The sequence below is a fragment of the Xenopus laevis genome, chromosome 5L (genome assembly GCF_017654675.1).
Source record: "Xenopus laevis strain J_2021 chromosome 5L, Xenopus_laevis_v10.1, whole genome shotgun sequence".
Classification (NCBI taxonomy): domain Eukaryota; kingdom Metazoa; phylum Chordata; class Amphibia; order Anura; family Pipidae; genus Xenopus; species Xenopus laevis.
Genome location: NC_054379.1, coordinates 54194149 through 54206968, shown reverse-complemented (window position 1 = coordinate 54206968; position 12820 = coordinate 54194149). Strand labels below are relative to the sequence as shown.

The 12820-nt window shown below is 39.1% G+C and overlaps 1 protein-coding gene across 1 annotated transcript; it reads right to left on the bottom strand.

Moving 5' to 3' along the window:
- Window positions 1–2089: 2089 nt before the first annotated feature.
- pigh.L (phosphatidylinositol glycan anchor biosynthesis class H L homeolog) lies at window positions 2090–10239 on the bottom strand. The gene is made up of 4 exons (XM_041562772.1): window positions 9944–10239; window positions 7537–7746; window positions 4835–4918; window positions 2090–3537 (listed from the first exon to the last, which is right to left on the bottom strand). The coding sequence occupies exons 1-4, from the start codon at window positions 10118–10120 to the stop codon at window positions 3442–3444; spliced, it is 567 nt and encodes a 188-aa protein (XP_041418706.1). The 5' UTR covers window positions 10121–10239; the 3' UTR covers window positions 2090–3441.
- Window positions 10240–12820: the final 2581 nt, after the last annotated feature.

Sequence of the window (12820 nt, the reverse complement as noted above, 5' to 3'; positions counted from 1 at the left end):
AATACAATGGTATTCTACAGTATGTATGTGTTTTCTGCTATGTAACCTGATCCTTGAATGGCTACTCCCATGGATACACAGCAGCTTGTTTATTATATAAACTATAGAAGTCTTTCTGAAGCAAACATGCCAGTTGTACCATTGTAGGGCATCAATTAATTACTTTAATGCACTTTTATTTTTTTTGGTATTACCGTTCCTTTGAAGTGAAGTAAGACAATAATGCAAATATGTAAATTAAGTAACTAAATATATGGGCATCTGGCCAGAAACTGGGGAAGGTAGGGCTTTAAAGCCATAGGGCTATACTAAACGTATGGGTTCCTATATTAGTGATGAAAGAAACATTAGCTGACTGTAACTTTCTACCCATGCTGTATGCTTAGGAGATCACACCTCTCATCTCTCATATACTCACTTATTTTTAAATGCTGAAAATCAGTCAGTGATGTTGTAGCAGATGGGACCTGTTCATGACTGCAATATAAATGACTGGTGTTAATCATGTGAATTCTAAATGTACATGAATAATTGGCTAAAGTGTCGATAGCAATCAATGGTATGGTATTGAGCTAAAGAAATTATGTTCTGCTACTGTAACACATTCATTAACTGGTTAGGGGTGATTCTTAAGATAAATGCCTCTGTTGCACATAGCCATGTACTGTAGCTTGGGTAGATTTGTTAAATGTAAAAACATTATTCTTACACAAGTAAATTAGACATATAAGTATATCTTAGCGAATCTTGTAAAGAGTGTTTTTACCCATTGATTGCACTGACCAGCAATCTTTGCAAAGGCACCTGGAAATATTAGTGGCTTGAGCATCAAAGCGGCCAATCAGCTTGAATTTGCACTGCAGTTTTGGGGTGGATTTCACTTCAAAGATATTGTAGGTATGGGACCAGGGTAGATTCCTGTGCGGATCAATTTTTGAAACACGACCCAGACCCGCATTTTTACCCGCAAGTGCCTTATGCGGAACCCAATCCACTGACCATCAACAACAGGAAGTTCTGCCGCTGAATACCGGAAGTCAAATCATTAGAAGTAAACATGGTCAGTAAAGGAGTAAAACTCACTATTTATTTAAGACTCGCAGAAGCGCCAACCTGCGTCTATACCCACACCTGAAAGTTCTACACGCAGTTTACCTGTTTTTTTTTGTGGGTAATCCGTGGGTACCCAACCCACTGCAGCACTCTAACCTGGACTTTTTCTTTCTGTAATTTGGATCTTCATACCTTAAGTCTGCTAAAGAATCATGTAAACATTAAACCCATAGGCTGGTTTTGCTTCCAATAAGGATTAATTCTATCTTACTTGGAATCAAATACAAAGTAGTGTTTTATTATTACAGAGAAAATGTAATTTTAAAAATATGGATTATTTAAATAAAATGGAGTCTATGGAATACAGACTTTCCATACATTGGGGGCTTTCTGGATAACAGATCCCATACTGGTACAGGATTAGACTAACTGGAATTGGAAAAATAGGAGAAAATACAGATATCTGAAGCAAAATGGAGGTTTTTAAGGAGCTGGGTTCTCTGGGTCAGACAGGAGGTAAATAGGTATTATGGGAGATGATGAATCTGATATCTTTGGTGTGCTTGGGGCCTCCTCAGATTATCTCAGTAACAACAATATAACCATGTCAGATTCATAGCTGCTACATGTAAGTGGGTAGAAATAGACTTCACCATAGGTTGCCTGAATCTGTGACTAAAGCTGGCCATAGACGCAAAGATCCGATCGTACGAATCCTCAATTCATACGATTTTCAGACCGTGTGTGGAGAGTCCCGACATTTTTCGCCCCATGGAGATCTGTCATTTGGTCGATCAGCCAGGTTAAAAGATTTCTGTTGGCTGCCGATAATTTCTCTACATGTATTGCCGATTGGATGATCTTCAGTGGGAGACTGTCACCAACTTTTGTCGGACATAACTTTCATATGATTGCGGTCAGGGGCAGAACATCGGCTGATCTGTTCTTTTACTACTTTATTTGGTCTGAATGGTTAGTGGCAGATCGGGAGATGGGGAAGTCCGATCATTCCAGGATTCGAACGATCGGATCTTTGCATCTACGGCCAGCTTAAGGGGAAAGCTTACTGGTAGTGCAGCAGTGCAAACTGAAACAGGAAAGACACTGAAATGGGCAGTGTGAACTAAATATTTAGTATGATGTACACAGCGATACACAGTACAAATCTGCAATTGTTCTTTGTTTGTTCTTTTAATATTTGTGCATTTATTCATTCATTATTTAAACTTCTTGCACTGCAGCTGCCAGAATAGAATTTAAACTGTGGCTTGGGTCTATCTTACTCATTTATTTTCCTTTTCAGAGCTATACAGGCTATTTTTAATCCCGGGATCTACTTTTATGCTGTGCATGACAATCCCTTAATTAAGAACAGGTAAGTACTAGCAAATAATGGCCATTACTCAGTCTGCCCATGGAAGTAGAGAAAAACTCTTCGATATACTAGAGCATATTTTACAGCACCTTAGTTTTGGTGTTCCTCACTTGTTTGGAGCTTTAATAAGGCGACTGATGGCCTACTTCAGCACCTAATAGTGATGGGCAGGTTCAGGTCGGCTCTCTGTCAAAAAAGAAAGCCCTCTCCTAAGGCTCCTCTCTGTGTTGTTTTTTTGTCCATCAGTTTTCTGACAATTGATTTTACTGGTGGATTTTGTAAAATGCAGTAACCCTACAGTTACTTTTACCCACACTACATAAAGACAATAAAGCATAAAAAACATATATCCCCTTTGCCTGGACATCTGGCTCCAAGAAAGTGTGGGCACAATGTAACGGATCACATTACTGAAACCATAAACAGAAATGGGTACCATAAAACAGCTTATCACAAAAACTGGCAAATATGTTACACGTAAGCCTAGAAAGAATGTATTTATGTATTTATAGAAATTACTCAGGATTTGCCTCAGAAACTGTAACCAGCATAATAACGGCACCTCAGGATTTGCCTCAGAAACTGTAACCAGTATAATAATAGCCCCTTAAATGCTGATCACTGGTCATAGAAAACCCTTCCACAGACTCCAGTATATTCATCCAAAGGAGAAAGAGTCAAATCCAAAAAAAATCATAAGCAAGTGAAAATATAAATGGAATAAAATATCAATTAAAGCTTTGTAGATTTTTTTAAAATTCTGAACATCATAGTAAATATTGAATTCTTCTGACAGTTACATAAATTAACTAAAATTAAGTTAATTAAGATCAATTTAAATTAACTAAATTAAGTAACCTAAATCCAACCTTGGGAATACCGTAATTGTAAATCCCAACGAGAATGTCCTGCATTCAAAGTTATGACTCTCAAGCAAGCAATAGAAAATAAATGGAACAGGATCTCCTACAATTGTGTGTCACTTTACTACACAGTTTCCATCATATCCAAGGTTAGTCTGTATTTTCTTCTTTACAGCTCTTTACAGATAAGATCTCCTGACAACTTCTGTAAACCTCTACCAGACAATCCATTCGGGGCTTGGAGCTCTGTATATGGAAAACAGAAAATGTTTAAAAAAAAAAAACAGGTTATTTCATTTTCATAAAATGGTTGCCTGAAACAGAAGAAAATAGCTGGCCATATATGGCAATAAAAGGTATGAGATGGTCCCTCCAGACTGAGTCAACTGCTTATTTATTTGCAGGTTTGTTAAACCTGTCATTGTGTCAATGTATTCTTCATCAACTGGCTTCTCTATGCCCTCTGTATAATTCAATCATTCATCCCTGGAGCCAGCTCTTGGGTACCCAAATCAAATCAGGTACACTTTGGAGATGTCGCCAAACAAGTGTATCTCACAGTATATGGCCAACTTAAGCAAATAGATTGTATTACTTTTGCCATTTTTAAAGCAGGTTACTCCTTTAAAGGACTTTAGTTTTCCCTACACTGCTAATAGGTGTGGCCTAGCAGAGCAGGGATATGGTATGTTATCACTGATGCATGATCACTCAAATAGGTCTGTAAATAGAACTCTCCCTGTAATAAGTATATTAAATATAAGGTCTAGTGGCCCTTTAAGAACAATTGCATAGATAGACATGCGGGGAAAAAGGCGAGTGGATCCGCTCCCATCTGCTTGTTGCTGTAACTGCACTGACAGGCACAACAACAGCCAGTGTACACACACAAAGCAGATTTTATCAAGAAAATGTGAAAGTATGCATTTTGCAACAAAATCCACTCTGTGTGTACACTTATAGCATGGAGCAGATAGTCTTAGATTGCTTAGAAACACAGGTGGAGAACATTCTGGTGTGCAATTAGCCTAGTAGATGCATACTTATGCATTTTCTCCAAATCTATATCATCAAACACACAGCATGGTTTAGCGCTATTCCTCCTTCTGGTACGAAAGACTGACTGACCAATAAAAAAAAAAACCTATAAAATGACAGGTCCCTTCTCTCTTCTAGGATATACCAAAGCTAAAAAAACCATAACTTTAACAAGTGTTTATAGTACCTTCCTATCAAAGAATGCACCTACAGAAATAGAAATATTCAACTCGATTAACAAAATGTATTTGGGCCAGACCACTCACTTTTGAGATATCCAAAGGTACATGTTCCCCTTTTCTGCCAAGGCAATGGCAACAGATCCTGTAGAATGTTAAATTTTGAAAGTAGTTTCCTCTTACCTACTTGGGGTGTAGAAATAATGGTTGTGTTGGCACACACTAACTTTAGTGCTAGATGTGGCCATAGTGACCCTCCACCTGGTGTACTGAGCCCTGGCTACTTTTTCCCCCTGTTACAGACCCTTACAAATTCATTTCCTTACCTGAAACACAGGCACAATTTCTGAAATTCCTTTTGGGTCTGTGGGATCTTTAAGCAGTATGCATAAGTAGTAGACAACCTTTTGCTGAAAGAAACCAGATAGTAGTTAGGTAGCAAGTTAGAAGGAAAAAGAAGAAAAATATGTTGTATAATACAGATCTTAAATATAACTTTGCTGATCTCCATAGGTAATGTTTTCAAGATTTCCCACAAAACGTGAAAAATACATTTCTATTTAACCTCACAAGTAATATAACTATGGTATAACAACTACATATGCAGAAATCAGCTACTTTCAATTAAAGGGAATTGTCAACCCAAAAAATATTTTTTGCCAAATAACAGAAAACAGAATTATTAGCAACTTTGAAATATACATTCATTACAATTTTTCCTATGGTTTAAGTTACAGTGGTGTGAAAAAATATTTGCCCCCTTCCTGAATTCTTATTCTTTTGCATGTTTGTCACACTTAAATGTTTCTGCTCATCATAAACCGTTAACTATTAGTCAAAGATAACATAATTGAGCACAAAATGCAGTTTTTAAATGAAGGTTTACGTTATTAAGGGAGAAAAAAAACTCCAAATCTACATGGGCCTGTGTGAAAAAGTGATTGCCCCCCCTTGTTAAAAAATAACTTAACTGTGGTTTATCACACCTGAGTTCAATTTCAAAGGTTATAAAGCCATTTCTATAGCTTTGGGACTCCAGCGAACCACAGTGAGAGCCATTATCCACAAATGGCAAAAACATGGAACAGTGGTGAACCTTCCCAGGAATGGCCGGCCGACCAAAATTACCCCAAGAGCGCAGAGACAACTCATCCGAGAGGCCACAAAAGACCCCAGGACAACATCTAAAGAACTGCAGGCCTCACTTGCCTCAATTAAGGTCAGTGTTCACGACTCCTCCATAAGAAAGAGACTGGGCAAAAATGGCCTGCATGGCAGATTTCCAAGGCGCAAACCACTTTTAAGCAAAAAGAACATTAAGGCTCGTCTCAATTTTGCTAAAAAACATCTCAATGATTGCCAAGACTTTTGGGAAAATACCTTGTGGACCGACGAGACAAAAGTTGAACTTTTTGGAAGGTGCGCGTCCCGTTACATCTGGCGTAAAAGTAACACAGCATTTCAGAAAAAGAACATCATACCAACAGTAAAATATGGTGGTGGTAGTGTGATGGTCTGGGGTTGTTTTGCTGCTTCAGGACCTGGAAGACTTGCTGTGATAGATGGAACCATGAATTCTACTGTCTACCAAAAAATCCTGAAGGAGAATGTCCGGCCATCTGTTCGTCAACTCAAGCTGAAGCGATCTTGGGTGCTGCAGCAGGACAATGACCCAAAACACACCAGCAAATCCACCTCTGAATGGCTGAAGAAAAACAAAATGAAGACTTTGGAGTGGCCTAGTCAAAGTCCTGACCTGAATCCTATTGAGATGTTGTGGCATGACCTTAAAAAGGCGGTTCATGCTAGAAAACCCTCAAATAAAGCTGAATTACAACAATTCTGCAAAGATGAGTGGGCCAAAATTCCTCCAGAGCGCTGTAAAAGACTCGTTGCAAGTTATCGCAAACGCTTGATTGCAGTTATTGCTGCTAAGGGTGGCCCAACCAGTTATTAGGTTCAGGGGGCAATTACTTTTTCATACAGGTTTGGATTTCTTTTCTCCCTAAATAATAAAAACCCTCATTAAAAAACTGCATTTTGTGTTTACTTGTGTTATCTTTGACCAATAGTTAAATGTGTTTGATGATCAGAAACATTTTGTGTGACAAACATGCAAAAGAATAAGAAATCAGGAAGGGGGCAAATAGTTTTTCACACCACTGTATGTGTATTTATTTCTATTGAAAGCGGTGTTTGTCTGTCCCTTTCTAGTTCTGTCCCGATGGCTCAGACTGTTGATACAATGTAAGACAACTCAGTTGATTAACAGACCTGTCTTTGCTGGGGATCTAATTTGATCATTAATAGTTTTTTGAGTTTTTTCCCCTGATTGCATACAATCGAGTTTTTTACATTTAGGGTTTTTCATAAATAAGCAAACATTTGAGTTGTGAGTTTATTGGATGTAAAAAAAACTCACAAACTCGACCATTGATAAATAACCCCCTTAAGATCCAATCATACGAATCCTTGACAGGTTAGAAAATTTCTGTAGGCTGCGTGTATTGCCGATCTGACAATCTTCAGTGGGAGACTAGCTTTTGTCGGACGTAACTTTCGTACGATTGCTGTAGGGGCAGAACATCGGCTGATCTGTTCTTTTACTACTTTATTTGATCTGAAAGGTTAGTGTCAGATCAAGAGATGGGGAAGTCCGATAAGTCAGATTGTTCGAGGATTCTAACAATCAGATCTTTGCATCTATGGCCTGCTTTAGAGTTGGTTCAGCCAAATCCCAATAGTTTCTGATTTAAAATAAAGTCTGAACCTTCTAATTTTTATAAATACATATATGGGATCCCTTGTCCACAAACCAGTTATCCAGAGAGCTCTGAATTACAGGAAGGCCATCTTCCATACCTAAGGTTATTTTCTGTGTTTTACACTCCAAGTGTTTTACGTTTCCTGGTCTTTTAAGGCAATAGGACATTATCATTTTAAGAAAAAAAAAACATTTTTTAAAGAGAGAATTGTGATAGTGTCCCTTATATATGCTATTTTGATTATGTAAAAAATGGTCTCCTACCATAAAGAATGCTTCATTGATAACAACATCTTTAACTCTGCACATTTCTATGAACACTGTGCTTTCTTTACCCGACGCAAATGAGGTTGTCAACTGAATTCCAAGGCTGCCGATGAGCAGTACAGACTCCTGGTCAATCTTCATGAAATGGAGGTAGAGTAGCAGGCCAAAAATGGTGCACATGATTGCAGCAGACAAAACAAGTGTGTTCTATATAGGAAAACAGATAAAGAAGTGGTTAGTTATAGCTACTCTTCTACAGTACAAAAAAAAACAAAACAATATTTCATGTTCACTTCTCAATGAAACTCCAATTGTGTATACACATCTTTTGTCAGTTACTGGGTCTTATAAGCCGACGCCAACGTAGGCATCCCCCTTGTCCTACCTCGAATGAACGAATAACTTGAATGCTTTCTAATTTTAAAAAAAAAATTTATTAAAAGAAACTCAATGAATTCAGGATGAACCCCATGAAAACTCGAAATAATAGGAAAAAAAGACCTCAAATTGCTCCAAACCCCCTCCCCAACAATTCAAGCATTTAAAGAAAAAAAAAGGTTTTTTTAACCTGACAATTCAATGGAAAATACCCTTGAAAACTTGCATCTTTTAGGGCACAGGGTTTTCACTAGGGATGCACCGAATCCAGGATTCGGTTCGGGATTCAGCCAGGATTCGGCCGAATCCTTCTGCCTAGCCTAACCGAATCCTAATTTGCATATGCAAATTAGGGGCAGGGAGGGAATGACTTTATGTCATAAAACAAGGAAGTAAAAATTGTTTTCCCCTTCCCACCCCTAATTTGCATATGCAAATTAGGATTCGGTTCTGTATTAGGCCAAATATTTCGAGAAGGATTCGGGGGTTCGGCCGAATCCAAAATAGTGGATTCGGTGCATCCCTAGTTTTCACTACCTAGTGGTGCATTTTGCTTCATATAAAAGTGAGAGCACCACTTTGTCTGCCTGTATGCGGCATTTGTGTGGGTGTCACTAAATGTTATTCTGCCAATGTACACTAATAATCATTTCATCAACATTATTTTCCTATTATTCCCTGGTAGTCACTAGGCCAATTTAGATGTGGGCATGGTGTGTGACAGTTATATATGTCCTATTGTACTATAATGTGCTTGCCTGCATGAAGTACGATACATATATACAGCTGCGTGAGCCTGGCCAGACTGAATGGCGGTGATTTCTGTAAGTACACTCTGTTAACTGCGTTCCAGAATGCAGACATGCAGTGGCGTAACTAGATGCTACTGGGCCTCTCAGCAAATAAATTTTAGGGTCTCCAATTTATCCAGAGGTTGTACTTTTTTATCAATATATGTTGAAATTGCTCATTAATATACCTCCTCCTATACCCCTGCTGCCACAGGGTCTGCTTCCTCTGTAGTTACCCCTGCAGATATGTCATTGCACAAGTATGATTTCTATTGGTGTTTCCAACTAGCAAGAAAGTGAAAGTGCCTTCCCCATGAGTCTCTCAGCTGTTTCTATGAGGTAGGAACACAATAGGAAATACCCTCTTGCCATGAAAGTATATACAAACTTTACTGAAGAATCCCATCAGTAGAATTTATTACTCTACAGGATAGAGGTGAACATAAATTCCCCTAAGGTGATGCGTTCCATCAAAGGGAAAGCATGAGCTAGTGCAGTAAAAGGGGCTGTTCATCTTTCAAATAAACTTTTGGAATGATATAGAGAGTGAAATCCTGAGACAATTTGGAATTTGTTTTTATATTTTATTATATTTGGTTTTGCGTTATTTATCATTTGATTCAGCAGCTTTCCAGTCTGCAATTTCAGTAATCGGGTTGCTAGAGTCCAAATTACCCTAGCAACCATGCACTGATTTTAAGAAGAGATTGGAATATGGATAAGAAAGGGCCTGCATAGAAAGATGAGTAATAAAAAGTAGCAATAACAATAAATGTGTAGCCTTACAGAGCATTTGTTGTTTAGATGGGGTCAGTGACCTCCTTTTGAAAGTTGGAAAGAGCCAGAAGAGGGTAAATTAAAAAAAAACTGTAAAAAAGAAAAAATGAAGACCAATTGAAAAGTTGCTTAGAACTGGCCATTCTACAACATACTAAAAGTTAACTTAAAGGTGAACCACCCCTTTAAGGAACAGACTTTGTTAACTCAGTGTTGGCAGTGGAATGCTGCTCTGTAGGAACTGTAACAGCGTCACAAGTAGGAGAGAGGGAGATACAGGCTCTGTTTGACACCCAGTCAGCCAGTTTTTACTTAGTGGAGTGAAGTTTAGTCCCCCCCCCCCACACACACACACACTACCGGGGCTTGAACTTTGATAAGCGAGTGAAGCAGGACACAACAGCCTAATAGAAATGAAGCAGATAATAAACACAAGGTATGTTTTCAAAGCAGCAGACCTCCGTGCAAGCGAATACAGCGTATGCCACGAGCCATACTGCACAGGTGGATGACGTTACGGATCGAATTGACAGCTTGGGACAGACGACACTGAATTCCCTGCAGGAGCCGCTGTGGGCTTCTTGGTGCAGCGTGATCTTCCCGCCGTGCACGTCCTGAAACTCTTTAGTCTCCATCCTCCTCGCTCTCTTCCACAGCTTCACCTGCAAAATGTCACACTGACTGCAACGCGGTCAGCTATGGTTTAGCCCTTTGTTTGGGGGAGGAACAGCCCTTATCTGTTCTGAAACGAAGGGTTACTTCATGTTTGTCCAGCTGCTGTAAAAAAAAAAAAAAAAAGCCACGCCTCTTTTCACATCCTCCTCTCAGCGAGGGATTCAGATGGAAGTCTGTGCAGTGTAGCGTGAAGGTTACCAGACACTAACAGGGGACGTTGTGTAATGGTTAAATCATTTACAACAAGACAGAGAAAGGAAATGGATTGTGACTGGGAGAAGATGCACATATTTGATATAAAGGACTTGAATGTTAAATATGTTTTGATATAAACCTCTACCTCAGGATTTGGGGCAGTTCACTGTGTCGCTGGATGTTTGTAGGGATTGAAGGGATCACTGCTTCTGAATTTCTGTGGGGTGAGGGGGGATCACAGTCAATTAATGTCAGCTAGACTGTATTCAATATTTCGACACCCAAAACTCTCAAACAATTACTGTGCAACAATGGCAAGATAAAAATGAAAGGCAAGACATACTGACACGGCTATAATAATATTATATTCATTAACCATAAACAGCTTTGCTTTTCTGCCATGCACTGAAAGTCTCCCTTAACCCTTTAAGTGCCACAGATCGTAGAATCTACGTTCTGTGGATCAAAGGACCAAAGTGCCACAGATCGTAGATTCTACGATCTCCAGCACTTCCGGGTTCCAGTGCGCAGCGGTTGCATTTAAAACCGCAAGCGCACGTTAGATGCCGGCAGAACCCCCTAGGCAACGAGCAAAACCGGTCATACTCACCGGTCTCCCCACCGATCGTCGCTGGAACCAATAGGAGCGCAGGGCGCACGCAGGGCGCATGGCTGTGACGCGCTCCTGCTGCCCAAATAAATCCAGCCCTCCTGACGCCTCCCCTTTCACTCCTACTGCGCACTTGTGTCTGTTGGAGCCCTCCTGCTGCCTTCCTGCGGTTCTCCTGCTGGTTTGGTCGCCTTGATTGCCTGCCTTGGATTCAGTGAGCTGAACTACAACACCCTTACACCTTTTATTTTACTTGTTTCCTTCTAATCTCTCTAAATTTGTTTTTTTTTTTTTGAATATTTTTTTCTTCTGTCTTTATCATTTAGCACACTTTTGTACACTCACACACTTACAGGCATCTTTGCCAAGCACACACTCACACTCACACACACACTCACACACACACTCACACTTCTACACTTTTTCTTTCCCCTATACTTCTTTTCTTTTCTTTCTTTCTTTGCTTTCTTTAGTAGTTGGTTTTTTTTTTGCTAAAACTTTATTTCTACTCTTGTTCTATAATTATCTGCTTTATTTTATTGTATTTTTGCAGTTTTTTACCATTTTCATTGTTGCTTTGTGTTTTATATCTATTATATTGCATTTTCACTTTTATTTGCTGTTTGGTGCCTTTACAGTGACGTTGGTGGATCAAGGTTTCTAACCACCAATTTCATTCCAATAGCTGTTATTTTTATTGTCTTAGCTGATTTTTATTATATTTTGTTGTTTTATTCTGCTTTGCCCTTTGCTGCTTGTTTAGTGCCCCCAAAAAAGTTTGCCTTTGCAGTGACGCTGGTTGGTCTAGGTTTCTGGCCCCTGATTTCATTCCAATAGCTGTTGGTTTTTGTGCTTTAGCTGATTTTTATTACATTTTGTTGTTTTATTCTGTTTTTCATTTGCATTGCCCTTTGCTACTTGTTTAGTGCCCCAAAAAAAGTTGTTTGCAGTGACGCTGGTTGGTTTAGGTTTCTGGCCCCCGATTTCATTCCAATAGCTGTTGGTTTTAGTGCTTTGGGTGATTTTATTCCAGACTGTTCCTTTGCCCTGTTTGCTTGTTTAGTGCCCCCAAAAGGTTCTTTTTCGATTTTGGGCACGTGCAGTGTCTTGTCTGTAATCTATTCTGTAGATTTCTGGAAGGAGTTCAAGTTCTAGTTTTTTTTCTTATATTTTGTTGTTTTATTCTGCTTTGCCCTTTGCTGCTTGTTTAGTGCCCCCAAAAAAGTTTGCCTTTGCAGTGACGCTGGTTGGTCTAGGTTTCTGGCCCCTGATTTCATTCCAATAGCTGTTGGTTTTTATTGCTTTAGCTGATTTTTATTACATTTTGTTGTTTTATTCTGTTTTTCATTTGCATTGCCCTTTGCTACTTGTTTAGTGCCCCAAAAAAAGTTGTTTGCAGTGACGCTGGTTGGTTTAGGTTTCTGGCCCCCGATTTCATTCCAATAGCTGTTGGTTTTAGTGCTTTGGGTGATTTTATTCCAGACTGTTCCTTTGCCCTGTTTGCTTGTTTAGTGCCCCCAAAAGATTCTTTTCGATTTTGGGCACGTGCAGTGTCTTGTCTGTAATCTATTCTGTAGATTTCTGGAAGGAGTTCAAGTTCTAGTTTTTTTTCTTCTTCTGATTGTTTGTATTAGCAGGGGTTAACTGTTGGTCAAATCTTGCTGCCTTCTTTTTTTCCTTCTTCTTGGTGTTTGTATTAGCAGGGGTTAACTGTTGGTCAGATCTTGCTGCCTTCTTTTTTTTTTTTATTCTTGTTGTTTATTTTAGCAGGGGTTAACTGTTGGTCAGATCTTGCTGCCTTCTTTTTTTTCTTTTTCTTCTGGTTGTTTGTTTTAGCAGTGGTTAACTGTTGGTC